Genomic DNA, 15,607 nt, shown 5'->3' with positions numbered 1-15,607 from the left:
AAGATGTAAACACACAAAGAATACACAAACTGTTCTTTCTTTCTGCACCTTAGCATCTATCTTTATAGAGCATGTGTGCAGCTCTAGCAGCATAGGTCAGACATACCAAGAGAAAGTATTCATCAAATCCTGTACTCAAAAATTTGAAGAGGCAAAAAAAGAGAATAGTTGTACTAGAGAGGAACAGGCAGCTGGTAACTGTGCTAGTGAAAGAACGCCCCAAACCAGTTAAATGTGCTGACAGAGGAGCTGTTAAACACCACATTAAAAACTGGAACTATGCTCCTTCCCTTAGCAGGCAAGAAAAACTTTAAATTAATGCTTTTTTCAGATTAATAACTAAGCTGCTGCATGCTACCCTGCAGAAGTACGATCAGCAGTACCTGGGTATACGACAACACAGAAGTTAGAATGTTACACTGTGTGCACTAGTTTATGATGCGCTTCCAACTCTTACAGCGTGGACACGCTGGCACAGTGTTTGACGTGCTGGACTGCATTTAAGAGGCCAACAACGCTGTGCCAGGGCTCTGAGTCAGTGCACACACCACCTCTAAAGGGAGAGCCTCGGAAATACCTAATGCCCAATCCTGAACAATCTCTAACCTACTTCCCAAACGCACCCGTGAATTTAATGACTTTCAAAGAGAAAGCAGACCAGACCAGATACTCAATTTATGTCAAATTACTGCCAACTTCACTGGAGCCAAATCAGCCAGAGCTCTAGGAATCCCTTCAGCAACAGCAGAATACTTACCAATTCCATCAGGTGGGAAATGGTCATTCTGGTTGTGATGATGGACCTTGCCCTGCAAAGGGGAAAACCAGCAACAGTAATGCTTTGCATTCTTAGGGAAATGAAAAGCTTTTTATTTCAATGAGCATTATAATCAAATACAAAACACAGTTTGAAAGAATTTAGCCCAACACTTTATTCTTACACATTCACCTGGCCAGTTACAGAAACTACTTTGAGGTTTCCTTTCTCACAGCTTTACTTCCCACCACCTCACTCCCTTTCAGAGCAGCACCCAGCACTAACACAACCCTCAGCACTATTTCTCAGCAGCTCTTCATAGAAGCAGCACAGTCCATTTTCTTCTCCAGGTTTCAACTCAAGAGCCTTGGAGACAAAGTAGCTGCCATCAGTTTATTGAGCTGCTCCCCCAGCCTCCTTAGACATTGCCTCCCTACCCCAGCAGAAGTATACCAGAAGTATCTGCTGCTGGACTCTGACCCCCTAGTGACTGTTCCCAGCAAGAGCACAACAGGTGGAGTCCAGAACCAGAGTATTCAGGAGAAACTGTTTTTCCTTGGCAAATTGTACATCAGAAAAGGAGGTTAACATAACCGAGTTATCCCTCCTACATGCTCATGAGTTTACAGCATCAGTTAATTAATTAATATTTATAAACTGTGAGCAGATATTCAAATGCTGGTATGCTCTTAAGTCTTTTGCAGGATAGGAATACCTTACTTAATCTGAACCTGAGTATATGCACAAATTTAAAATAAATCTAAAAACCCTTTGATGCTGCACAACTTTTCCTGCCCAGGAGACGAGTCTAGGCAGTTTTCCATCAGTCTGAGCAAATTAGTCAGGGTACAAAGGCAGATTGTTTGACAATGGTGACTCATGCATAAACTAGATTAAAGAACCGGTCTCCTCTGCTCATTTTGAAAATGAATTATAGAAAAATAATATAATAATTTCTTTTCATTGCAGTACTTAAACAAAAGAGACCTGTTTATTCATTAAAGAAAGCAAGATCCAATGTGCAATCATAGAGGAGCTCCATGCCTTACTCACCGTCAGCACAAGGCATTCCCCTATCTGTTATGCTGCCAGGCAGCATTGACCTGTGCACACACAAGCGTACCAGCCCCACCTTTAGAGTGGTTATCACTTTGCAAAGCTGAGCAGCAAGTTACATGAACTCCCAAGAATAGATGTCCCCCTTGGACAGGAGCTCCAGCATGTAACAGTATCAGATTGGGAAATTTAATTGGGGAAGGGAGGTGCTGCCCTTCTTTTGCCATTTTCTTTTAATAGTTCCAATAGCTTAATGGATTTGTAATGGTCCATTAATGGCTGAAGCATTATTGTTTCTCAAAGATTTCTAGTTCAAAGTTCACTTCCCCACACACCCAGAGAACACCTAAGCCTACACTTTACCTGATGGCAGTTGAGAGCACTGGGTACATTCAGTTTCCTTTAAAACTGGCTCCACCTTCAGTGTAATAATCCACATTACATACAGGCAGCGAGAAGAAACTGCCCAAGATTTAGGTGACTTTGGACAGTTAAAAGCCTCGTCACTCCTAGGATCCCCCTTCAGTCCACATACAGAAGAGAGTATTCTCCAAATACTTAATCAGACCTGTGGTCCTCACCAACCACATAAAATACCTAGGACAACAATGCATCCCAACTAAGAGCCTGAATCCAGGCAGAAAATCTGGAGCACAGACAGTGAGCGGGAGGTGGGCAGAGCTGTAAAATTCTGAGCCTCATTTATCGTTGGTTAACTACCCTGGGGGAAGCTCTGAAAACGTTCCATTTCCACATCATCACCTTTAATAAAGGCTGTGTCTATCCAACTCTGCTGTCCCTTCCACACCTCGCCAGCCCCAGCCATGCCACACAAGCACAGGCGAAGGAGATGCCCTCACAGAGAGGGCTGCCTTCAACCCCAGCAGCCTTTGCCACATTAGCTGGCAACTTTTAGGACGGCAACTTTTCTGTCTTCTTTAAAAAAATAAACAGCAAAGTGGTTTTTAACATTCTTACATAAATCCAAGAGCAATGCTGCTGAGTAAGGTGCCTTTTTTATAGAACCACTTCTCACCACGTGTGAAGAACAAGTCCTCCACAAACCCACTACAAAATAGCAGAGGCTGCTCTCACCTTTTTTTTTTTGGCAACAAAATACACCAGCACTAGGTTTTTAATCTTTCATCTTTTAATGTTAAATATTGTACTTAGATGTAAAACAAGCAAAGCTAACCATCTGCTTTTAAATCATAAGGGGAAACGTATCACTTATCACAGCCATGTTCTGTGTGAGTATTACCTGCTCGCTTTACTTCTGTTACTGCACATGCTAGCTGTCAATTGTATTCAGAAGGAAGAGATTTTATTCTAATTATGATATAGGTGGTTGAAACACTTCAGATCTTAAGCTGATAATAGAGTGCTGGCAGTGTCTCTTCTGATTTCTAGTTAGTTTACTAACAAACTGGAAGAAAAATAAACAGAAGTCTATTCAACAAGACTCTCACTTCCTCCAGCCCCCTCCCTTTTCTTTAAGGTGCTATACCTGCATTTTCAAACACTTTCTTTTCACTTCAGGAAATAAAAAACATTAATAGTGATGTTCTACTATTAAAGGAAAAACATTCAAGATTGAAGCACTCATGGAAAATGAGAGTGCAGCGATGACTTTTAAAGACAATCATTTTTTAATTCCCAGTTTTCTTAAGCATAGTGTTTTGACACATGACTAGATGCTTTAGAAATGTGGTGTTTGTTTCAGAAAGTAATGCATCTTGATGAGGAAACCAAGTGTTTCACTCTACAAACTCTCTTTTGGGAAGGCCTGCCAAAGGGAAGGCTTTCCTCTTTGTACTGTTACAGCTAAAAAAAGCCTGGTGTAAAAATTTCATTTAAATGATACAGCCTGAAACAAAAACACAGAGCTATGGAAAATAGGTACATTTCTTCCCTCTCATACAACAGAATTTGTCACAAAGTTGACAACCTGCATTTTAGTCGCATTTCTAAACACAATTTAATTAATTATAAATCAAATTATTTTGAAAAAAACTACAACCAACTATTAAAATACAACTGAATACTAATATACCACACCCCAAAAAAGCTCCAACATGTGGTGTTACTCTTCATCATCTTACATAAGCTATATATTTGCATCACCTCTTTACTTGCTTTTAAAAAAAAGAGCTGATAATTACCATTGAGTGGTAATTTCATCTCTCTGCCCTCTTGATGCTAATGACATCTGGCCTTCTGAAGGACATGATCAGTGAGCTCATCTAGGCGATGGACTGCTTTACCACATATTTTTAATTAAATCAAACAATTGTCTTACACAAGCCCCTGAACCTTAAATGTGATTTAGATCAAACCAAATCACTTCTGGCTCTCATTCTGTTGTTTCCTCACACTCCCTGCTGTCTGTATCGACCTGTTGTTTCTCAGGTACAGTCAGGCTGCAAGCCCCTTGGGATCGGGACTGCCTCTTCTTCAGGGCGTTTAATTCAGCTTATCTAAATACTCAGGCCAAGATCCATGGTGGAAGTCTGGCAGGGTCATTGCAACACAGTCAATGAGTAAACCAGAAAGACCCAAGGTGCATGTTTTAGTAAGGAAACAAGGCTGGGACAACTACATTGGACAAAATGGACTGCTAAACACTCAGCTTTCACTTGAAAACACTGAGGATCCCTCTGGAATCTGCATTCCTATCTGATTGCACTGATGCCACTTCAAGACACCAGCTTGTTCCATAAACATTTTATCTTATTTCTCAAAAGGCATTTCCACCTTCACTTTACTTTCTGACAACATGCATCATCAGTAGAACTTTACCTTTGGTGGTGACTGCTGCTGTTTGGTGGTGTTTGCTGAGTGCTGATGGCGGAGAGCTCGGGGGATAAATTCAGGAGCCAGTGGGTTCAATACATAAGTTTTCTTTAACTCCAATGCTTCCAACTGAGCTTTGATCTGTTCGAATGTGATACCATGGAGACTTTCGTTCTCATGACACAGGGCAATAAACCTTTCCCAAAATTTCCTGTGGAAACAATTTTTAGAGATAATAAAAAGCTGTAAGACTCCACGGCTGTTAAAAGAATTAAACAAACTTAATATAGTAACTGGGTGGCATTTTTATTTTTCCTGTATGCTCCTTTTACACAGCAACCCGCCCAGCCTGCGACGAGATCCAAGCTTCTGAACCCCACAGCATAACACTCAGCTCCCCAGGCATTTAAAAGGGACACATGGGTCTGTCCAAGCATGTCAGAGCGCAGCACAAGGTGTATGTCACATCTAATAGTAACCTCACAGGCTGGTCTAACTTGGATTTTTTTTTTTTCCCTAGAAGGCCAAACATGGTAAATAAAATGGTTAAAATTCTGGAAACCATGAGCTTTAGTAAATTCCATAAATCACAAAGAGTCACAGGGATTACACAGGTTTGATGCCAAAAAGATTCTACGAATGTAGGCAACTCCAGTGTCACAAATACCTAACTTGAGACATACCCTCAAAACTACTCTTGCAAAACACTTCAGAGCCATTTGAAGATTAACATGTCAGGAGTATCTAGAGGCCCTTTGAGATCCTCTGGTGGAAAACAAACCAACCCATAAATTCTATTCTATGTCAGCTATTTCTATAACCTATAAAAGAAATTTCAAGCCATAAAGACAACCACAAGATGACATACGACCTTCTCTATGAAAATTGTGTTTGCAATTTTTTGGAGGGGGTTATTTACAGCATGTAAGAAAAGAGCATTCCTACGAGTCTTCTGCTTTCTTGCGACACATCCTTCTACTGCTGATAAAAAATTCTTTACATTTTAAAATCCATAGCAGGATCAATAAAATTTACACTAGGATGATTGATTATTTTAACCTCAAAGGAACTCTTTGGGTGAAGATACTTAAGCTTAAAAGAGATTTGAAAAAGATCTGAAGATGTCACTTTAAAAGAAACTAATTGAGATGTGCTCTCTCAAAAAATTCAAGAGTAATGAAAGTTATTGAAAAGGGGGATTAAAGAGTCAATGATCTTAAAGGTGTGCTTGACTACAACTCATCCTAGTTGACCCTTCAATAATAAGGTATGGTCAATAAGTAAGCACTGCTATTTCAGTGTTGTCTCCCCAAAAGCCCATGAAATGAGAGACTGATGCACACCAATTTTAAGAGCAGTGTCACATTTTGCTGTGTTGTGATTTTGTAGATGCAAGAAATGCTCTTTGAAAATTCACGATGCAAGGCAGCTCTTCTGCATTTCACTCTAAGGCAAATATATCTTGGAAGGTTTTAAGTGAGCATTAAAAACCAAACCAAAGTACTTCACCAAGATGCTTTAATGATGGAACTCCCTCTGATTAATCAATTCCGTCACCAAACCTATTGTCAAGCACCACAAATCCAGAGACCCATCCCCTTCTGCTTAAAATGCCCCAAGGTGTCCTTCTACACATGTAACACTTGTACTGGGGTGTAAGAACAGAAAATAAAACACTGCTGTGCCTGTCTTAGTGTGCTCTGCAGTTTAAAGGGAGTGTCTGCAAAACCAGCTCTGTCTAGTCCGATCCTCACACACAGAAGTGTAATGATTACCCTGGGCATACTTCACAAAGCTCTCTACAACTATCATTACAGAGTCTTGACTCATTTTGACAGGTATTAGAATATTTATAAAATTCAAGTACTCTCTAAACTTTTTTGAGGTCTGTTTTTCCTAACGAAATGTCACTTCTCTCAGACTTCTCTACTCCTGTTGTACTAAAAAAGAACCATCTTTCCAGCAGCGTGCCTGAGCCCCTCCAGCACTGCTTTCAAAGAGTGAATGTTCAATTATTCAGTGAAACAAGACAATGGTGTATTAAAGGGAAAGCCTGCGATACATCTTCATAAAGCTCCACTGCTCCTTGTTTCTCGATTAGCTTTTTGTTTAATAATTTTCAACAGCCACACATATAAAAACAGCTGCTGGTCTTTGAAAGGCAAACTCAGTCCCTAACTGCCCAGACTGCACCGTACGTACCATGCTGGTAGCTTCAGGGAGTTCTTCATGATCTCTTTCAGGTATTCTGAAGGAGCCATGCTTGAGGAAGCTGCTGGGCCCCCACATTTGAAAAGAGAGTCCCTTTTGGGTATCTAATTTAAAACCTCAGCACCCAGGCTTACAGGAAGATTATCTTCCTTGCTAGGATTTAGAGAGAACAAGGGACATGGTTGTTCTCCAACAAAAGCCACGCTCAGACACATGGTTAGAGAACCAATAATGGTCCTAGATGCCAGCTAGACTAACTAGGGATTAGCTAACTCTCTGACTTAGCTCCTTCTCTGCACATTCCCAAGGTAGGGAAGAGAAGCAAAATTCATCAATTAAGAATAATTTCTGAAGAAGTGGTAAGTGAAACCTCAGTGAGCACAGCATGGCAACCTCTGTGGCTAAAGCATGTATCACTGCAACCTAAACCGAGGTACTAGAGACAGCATGAGCAGCCCGCAACAGACACTCAGCATCTGGGGTTCGAGTGCTCAGGAGACAGAGCTCCCTCTCATCAATCAGTTACATAAACCAGATCACATCGAAAAAAACCAAGCAGGTAGTGGGAAAAGCTCAATAAACCCACATTGCTCTTTTAGTAAGATGTTATTAGCAGTTTAGAGCAAATCATTGTATTAATGTACGGATAACTCCTGACATGGCCCCAGCAGATAAGAGGTTCGATTCAGGTTATAGTTCATCAATGCTGTCAACATCTTAGTTTCCATTTGGGTTTTTCAATTCTAATCTTTGAAAATCACATGCATTTTCAGAACCGTAGAACTTCATGCTCAGGAGAGAAGAATACAACGTAGATATAACAACTGACTACTACATATTTTTAGCTGTATTATAATAATATAGTCAGTACAGTGCTTCCTCTCTGAGAAATAAGCCTGAGGGTTTATCTCTGATCAGCTCTTCCATCGAAAAAGAAACCTTTGAAGAACAAGAGCTTGGTATCCTCACCATCAGTGTTTACATCTCTCAGCACTTTTCACATCTCTTCATTTAAGTCTATAAAAAGTAAATTCACTCAAATCTTAACAAGTTTTTTTCCTAGTGTCATGCAGGCATATGAAGACATAAATAATGCTTTTCAAACCTTCTGCCATCATATGACTACCATAATATTCAACTTAAAAATACCTCCCACTTTTTAACTCCAAGTTATGTATTGCTTTTAATTATATATAAAATTGTAAACAGGTATACCAAAAAACCCACTAAAAATGAAATGAAGCATCTGCAATTGTTACTGTCAAGTTAAAGTTACAGCAACTATAAACACATAAAACACACTTTATTAGTGACCAAGTAGTAGATCTCTCACTTCTCAGCAGGTCATTACACATGGTGACACTGTGACTCTGGATGCGAAGGTAAACCCAGAAGAGAACAAAAACTCAAAGAAGCCAGGCTCATCCACCCACAGAGGATATTAAAATGCTCTGCCTCTCATCTGTAGTGGCTTTCCTCACTATTGTTGGAAAAGAGTTGCCTCTCTTCCCTGTTAGCAAGAGGTAGTAACCAGGGGTAAGAGCAGCCCTTGCACAACTGCATGCTTCCAGAACCTGAGGAGATTCAGTAGATGGCATCACAGGCATCAGGCAGCACAGAGTGACACTGCTCAGTGTCGCTGCAGGGCTACAACTGCCTGCCCTGCCCGCAGGCTGAGCTGCTGCAGCTCGCCCTGGACAAGCCACAGTTCATGCCTGCAGATTGAAGCCTCTGCAAGACTTGGGAACACAACTGATGCTTTTCCATCCTTATGGTATTACTACTGATATAAACATGAAGAATTTCTGTTTCATTATACAGATAAAGACTTTAAGGGTTTAAATACATTGTCTCTTGCTTGGCAGCTAATAGAACATCCATCATTTTACTCAACCCATCAGTCGCAGATATCTTTAGCTCTGATTAACAATCAAGTTCCCACATATCAAGTACCTGCATCTTCCAATGGAACACAAAGCAATAGGATCTCCCACCACAGCTACCAGGGATTGTGCTCTTGTAATGGCAGTGTTGAGAAGTTTGTAGTTAGACAGAAAACCATAATCCAAGTCTTCTGTTGAGTCCTCTAGTAACTGCTCTTTCCTTTTAATTGGCGTTTGCTTATGTTTGCATGTGTGCCGTGTTCGTACTGTGCTGAGGAACAAAACTCTAAACTGTTTTCCTAAAATGAAACAAAAAAGAGATAATTGTGGCTATTTCTGCTCGTTAACCCAATCAGACCACCGACTTCCCAGTCAGATTTCACCCCCAAATATTCTGAAGAACTGACAGATACCCTTCAAATGAAGGGCTTTATGCAAGAATAATAAGATTTTAAAATTTAAAAGATGCACTATAAACAGTATATTCTATTACAATAATATTTCCTCTTTAAAAAATTTATTTTTCATCTTGGTAATAATCATTCCAGAACTTTCTGAAATGCTAGTTATCTTTAAAACATTGCCAGTAACAACCTTTGGATTTATTTATTCTACCTTAAAAAATTCCAGACTTTCTTGTTTCATATTTTAAAACTTTCTCAAATATACGAACATCTACCACGAGAAAACAGAACACACCACTCACTGTCACTCAGTTACTTTATCATCTTCCTTTGTTTATTACTGACTAGAAGTGCAACCTAGCAACAGGCTATGCCTACACAAAATTCTTGTTATCAATGTGATCCTGAGAACAAGCATCTAAATTTGTGGACCCCTTTTTACAGTCTATTATACAAATGCCAAAATCAGTAGAACGTCTTGAGACAAAAGCTTTGTTATGCTTTTATTCAGAACTCTGTTTTTCACCCTTACAATAAAAATTTATCAGTTTTCACATTTTTCACCCAATGAATTTATTTTTCAAGTAAGTTTGAACCTAATTTTAAAAAAGGTAAATCTCACATCCATGATTTTTTTGATATTCAACGTTGGAATAACATCTAATCACCAAGCCTGCCAGTTCCATTTTGAGACATCAGAGTTTTTTATTGGCTGTACCATTGTTCTGATTGTTTTAAGATTATTTTAGTAAGTCCGATTTAATTTCACCAGTCAGTTTTTACTTTGAGCAACGTAACCATTACTTACCCTGAACATTTAGCACTCTCTCTACACTGACATCCGACAGTCTTTTTTTCCGGAGTTCAGCCCGAATCCTGAACACTTGATCTGCGTACGGTGTTACCACACCTATGCTGCCATCGTCCAATTTGCCCCAGGCAACAGGCCATTTTCTTCTTAATTCTTCCACACGCTCTACTACTTCAAACACCTTAAAAGAAATCCAGAATTCCTATAAGCGTGCTCTACAGAAGATCATTCTTTGACATGGAAAGAGAACTTGAATTTTAAAGCTCTAAAACATTTACATATTGCAATATGACATAACTTGATTCAACAAGCAATAATACTATTGTATTCTATAGTGATACTCTAAAATATAACTTATTAAAACAATGTATTTACTATGCAGTACCTTTTTTTAATCTGAAATAAAAGCTTGCCCATAAAAAATGTCACCTTTAAAGTACAAGCTGGGAGATCATATTAATAACCTTAATTTTCATGCTTCAGTTCTTATGAAAATGTCAAGTGCAGTAGGATCTTTCTTATCACACTTTAACTGACTTCCATAAGTAAATATACCACCTAAGTAGTGATTATTTTATTTTTATTCTGGATTTTATATACATCATATTAGCGATTCATAACCCTGTGCGTACCAGAGCACGATCACTTCCCATTCCAAAGGATACCACCAGAGGTTTCAGATTATTCATCAACTGCTAGTTCATCTCTAAGAAATATTATTAAGTGTGCTACCCAAGAAGACTAATGAGTAATAAAAACTGCACAGCTCCTCCTTTGAGGAGACAGGCTCCAAGTAACCTGCTGCCAAAAAGCACCAGCTTAGGCTTCAACACCCTCAGAGATACTGCCCCATGGAAAGCATTTCTGAGGGACTTCAGGGAAGGTCTGTGCACACCTTTGGGTTTTGTAATATTTACATTCAATACCTCATTTATTATATGTCAATATATCAGTCAATAAGTATTTATCCAACTATTTAAAGCATGATAATTGGCAAATGCAGTTTTCCTACAGCATCACAAACACAAACTCAGCCTGTTAGTGGAAGGGAGGCACAGTCCTTCTACAAGAATCTCTAGGATTCTTCACTTCCTTCTCTTCCTTATTCATCCAGTTATCTCTGGCTGTGGCAAGGGAGCATTAAAAATAAATTTAATTCTCTTAGCTTTTATATTATCTCTTCTTCAAACTGTTAAGTAGGAATTCCAGTATAATTCCAGATTAACACTCAATATAGGCAACAATGAACCAAAAGATGCCCCCATGCAAATGTCCATTAGGGGCAAACAGTAAAAATCTCCCTCACCATCTGAATTTCAGTTTTCCATGTTGGTGTTTAAGCAGCTGTTGTCCTTCATTTCTGCCCTTAGCTATTAATGACTCACAATTTTCAGACAGTTACTTGGCCACTGAAGATATTTTTAGGTTTTTACAACTTGTTTTAAATGGCAAAGCAATCCAAAGAGATTAATGAAAGTAGTCAGGTGCCTTCAGTTTTTTTTTTAGTGATGTGTCCAGAAGTCATTGGAGCTCCTTATTTCAATAGATATTTTAATACATCAAAGAATGCATAACAAGCACAACATGACAACAAAAAGGTTAAAAATTGTGCATCAGATGAACTGCACCATGACCAGCAAGGGGAAACAGAGAGCTCAGCAGTGCTTCATAACAAACACTGTTGCTAAACTTCAGTTAAAATTCATCATTAGTTTAAGAAAATTAGTGATATTTCTTTGTTTTTTCAAGAAATGTCCTTGACATTTAAAAAGGCATCTCTTTGGTGGGAAGAACAAGAGGAGGGGCAACGCCTCCCTAACTTGAGGTGACTGGGAAAAGGCACCTTCCACTACAAAAAGTATTACCAAGAGCAGGTGGTGAGGGGGGCGGTTGGTTTTTGGTTGGGTTTGTGGGGTTTAGGGTTTTTAACGCCAGGGAAGGAATGAGAATGAAAGGGGTTTAAGAACACAAATAAATCCATGTGGAACAAACATATTGAGAATAAGTTCTCACCAGAAAAGGATCCCATCTGCACATGATCAGTTAGACACTGATCCTAAACATATTAAAGCAAATATGAAGCGTTACTCCAGAGGACTCTTATCTGAGTGGGAACATTTCTACAACAGTCAAAGAAATTGAAGTTTTACTTTAAATTGCAGTTACTCTCAGTTGCTAAGATACATCCATCAGACTGTCACAAAAATTATCAGCAAAGTTATCCTGAAGAATGAGCCTGAGAGCACTACATGCAGCTTGCAATTTCCAAAGAAAAGAAAGATCATAAATTAGGGAAAATGTTTACTGCAATTGCAATGTTCACTACTTCATGTTTAGCAAACTCCACGTGTATCTGTCCCAGTAGAGGACAATTCATGCCTTGAACCTACATTGGGCACAAACCAATACATTTGGGGAAAGGGGACCCATAAGAAAGGAATCAAGAATGAAGCCAAAGCAGCGTTACCTCTGCATTATTGTAAAAAGCTGTACTGTTTTTTTCCTGCACATCTTCTCCACGTGCTGTGAAGAAAGTCAAAGGGTAGAAATCTTTGTGTGCTGGCTGCTTTCCACTTGCCATCAATTTGCCTTCATAGAAAAGTTCCGATGTGTAACTGTAACAAGGCAAAACAGAATAAAATGTGAAGCCTACATAGGAGCTCACTGATAAAATATGCAAATCTTGCTGATAAAATATGCAATCACAAAATACTTCATAAGGAAAACAGACCACTGCTTACTATTCAGCATCTTCAAATGACTTCTCTGAACTGATATTTCCATACTACAGATGGAACAGAAGGCACTAAAAATATGCTTTTCCAACACTTGTTCTACAAGGCAATATTTTCTACTAGTCTAAAGCTTAACAGAGTTACTAACACTCTTACTTATGCATCACTCAGAAGTCCTGGTAGCTTGAAACTGAGCAAGGACCACTTGCTGTCTGGGACTGGTTATTCCTCAGGCTTGCAGGACAGTGAGCCTGCTTACACCAGCTAAAAGTTGTTGAACTTGGGACAATAAGTTTCCTAGGAATGTTGTGTGTACTGAGTGCAACGTAGGCCAAACAAGCTTTTCCTCTGTGACTTCTACACCAGAACAATCAATGGTGTGAGTCATCAGAAACACAACCAGAAAATATAGGAATTACAGAAGCTGGCTGACTGAAACATAACAAGGCAAGAACCACTGTCATGGTGAAAAGCAGGAGGGAAGAAGGCAAACTGAATAGGACAAAAAGACAGCAAGAAGAGACTACAGGTTACTACTGGTAGTACTGTAAGTTCTGTATACTACTGCATGCACAATAGAGCTTAACTAGTGCAGTGGCTTTCATTAATTAGTGAATTCTGGTATAAGCTAACTTTTGAAGGCTCAGCCTCCAAGCTTATCATTCTTCAGATACAGCTCTGAGGATGCAGTAAAACGAATGCAGCCTGACACAAAGACAGTAAAAGCAGAGGACTGTGCAGTATGTAGACCCACCAAGTTCTTCTGGGCTTCCAACTATTGCAACTTGTGATGTAAGTAACTGGTGAAGGAAAAGCCAAGGGAACTACCCTGCTCCCAAATCATCAAGAACTGCAGCCCACTACTGGCCAGAATGGGCTTACACTGGACAACCCTGAGAGATGTGCAACTCTTGCTGATGGAGTTGCAGCAGCCCACTGCTGCCAAAGAGCAAAAGTAACAGTTTCTTCTGCAAAACAATCCTTAGTAATGAGTCCTCATTAAACAATAAAACACCCTCTCTATTTTTTCCCCAATTACAGCTCCAATCCAGGCTTGTTCTTTCCTTAATTTCATTTGGTCTCTTTACTTCAGTTAGGTAGGTATGATTAATGAGCCCACCATGAACCAGCTTCCTACACGTACTTCTGTCTTAAGAGCCCTGGTCCCATTTGTCAAGGGAAATTCCACATTATTAAAAAAAAAGTAGACTCCAGCAGGCTCCTGAATGGACCACCCTCAGTGTTTAACAGGTTTCACTCCACACAACAGTATTTCAGAGGGAATGAGGCACACTGGACTTTCAACAGGCAGGTCACTAGCCCCAATGGGATTTCTGCAGCCCTTACCTTGGTGTTTATCACAGTTCATCTAACTGTCTGAACTCCATCATCACAGTGGGACTCACTGTCTGAACTCCAACTGAAGTGAGTTTTCATGATCTTTCTGAGGCAAATTTCATGTAGGTGATCTCTAACCAAGAGCTGAACCACCTCTTCCTTTTCAGTTTCTCTCTCATTTTAAATTCATAATGCCAAGAAATATGTACAAAATTTAGAACCAGTCTACAAGTACAAAGCCCATAAAACGAAGACAGATCTAGCTGTGTAACAAAATATGTTACATTCTCACTTTTGATTCCCCAGAGCACTTCAATATTTCTGCTTTTGCTTTGAACACAGTGATAACCTAATTAGTATGACCGGATACCAACATAATATTCCTCAGTACATATTTGAGCCAGGATTTAAACTTTAGCATTTTTCCCCATGATTGCACTTATTCTTTGTAGCACAACTCATGGATGAGCTCATTATACTAGCAGCCATTAGTTTATCATAGCATAAAAATGCAAATCCACTGATTAATGTGTCTTGAAAGAAGTAATTGAAGACGACAACAGGAAAGAAACATGCTCAAAGTTTGACCTAATTTTTTCTGTTCATACTTGTATATCCATATGTTCCTTACATTGCATACAGCTTACCATCCACCCCAGTAACTCTAATATCCTGAAACGGTTCGAAGAAACACAGACCCTATATTGTATAGCAGTTAAGGAGGGAAAGTTAGCTCTTCTTTTGCAGTCAAAGCATCCCCACCTTAATGAGGGGTCTGTAACACAACTGCCTAACCAAACCACCAGCGTGTGTTCTAGGAGACCAAATTTCAATGTAGTAACAAAGAATTACTCTCCTAATTAACTCTGAAACAACTGAGATTTCATTACAGTAACACAAAACGCTGCTCTCCCCATTCCATTGTGTGCTTGGCTCAGAGTTGTGTTGTGTACTCACACAGCCAAAGAAAAGCATGATACAGTGAAAAAGTTCACACCTACTTGATGATAGCTTCATGGGAGCGATAGTTCTCACACAGCAAGATCCTGCATGGAAACTCTGCAGGGTAGTGCTCATAGAGCCGATCAAGCAGTGAAACGTGAAGGTTTCTTTCCCTGGCAAATTCACTGTAGACAAAAGGACTGAGCTGTAATAGACACACACATACAAAGAAAACGTAACTGAATATGTGCACTTGGAATTTCATGCTCCCAATATATATTTCATATCACACCAAAAGCAAAACCTTATTATTTAGTCTACATTGAGAGGTGGAAGACACACACCATGTCTATTCCATAGAAATGCCCATTCCTAATGTAAAAATGACCAGAGACCAGTGTGTCCCCAAAGGAACAACAAAACATTCAGTAACTATGTCAGTAACTACAGAAAGAGAAGAGCCCTTAGATGTAAGTTTTTCCTTGTGACTTGCATAGATGTGTAACTCAGAGCAGAGACTTGCTTGGGGAAAAAAAATGTTGTCTTGAGCGACGTTACACAATTACTCTGAGAAACACTTCACAGTTCAGTTACTACCAGAACTCGTATGGGTCAGAAAACACAGACATTTGTTAAACATTTTTCCTAAGTTAAAATTTTAAGTTGGGGGAAAAACT

At 39.4% G+C, this 15,607-nt stretch overlaps 1 protein-coding gene across 1 annotated transcript in view; it reads right to left on the bottom strand.

Annotated features, from left to right (window-relative positions):
• HELZ (helicase with zinc finger) overlaps positions 1 to 15,607 on the bottom strand; it is an 82,425-nt gene that overhangs the window by 13,077 nt on the left and 53,741 nt on the right. Inside the window, exons 18-23 of the mRNA XM_084273670.1 lie at positions 14,990 to 15,135; positions 12,383 to 12,530; positions 9,913 to 10,096; positions 8,771 to 8,999; positions 4,613 to 4,817; positions 758 to 809 (exon numbers count right to left, since the gene is read on the bottom strand). Coding sequence (XP_084129796.1) covers positions 758 to 809; positions 4,613 to 4,817; positions 8,771 to 8,999; positions 9,913 to 10,096; positions 12,383 to 12,530; positions 14,990 to 15,135 — 964 coding nt within the window. The remainder of the gene's footprint in view (positions 1 to 757; positions 810 to 4,612; positions 4,818 to 8,770; positions 9,000 to 9,912; positions 10,097 to 12,382; positions 12,531 to 14,989; positions 15,136 to 15,607) is intronic.

Source organism: Gallinula chloropus (assembly GCF_964237585.1).
Source record: "Gallinula chloropus genome assembly, chromosome: 20".
Classification (NCBI taxonomy): Eukaryota; Metazoa; Chordata; class Aves; order Gruiformes; family Rallidae; genus Gallinula; species Gallinula chloropus.
This window is presented reverse-complemented; position numbering and strand designations above follow the sequence as displayed.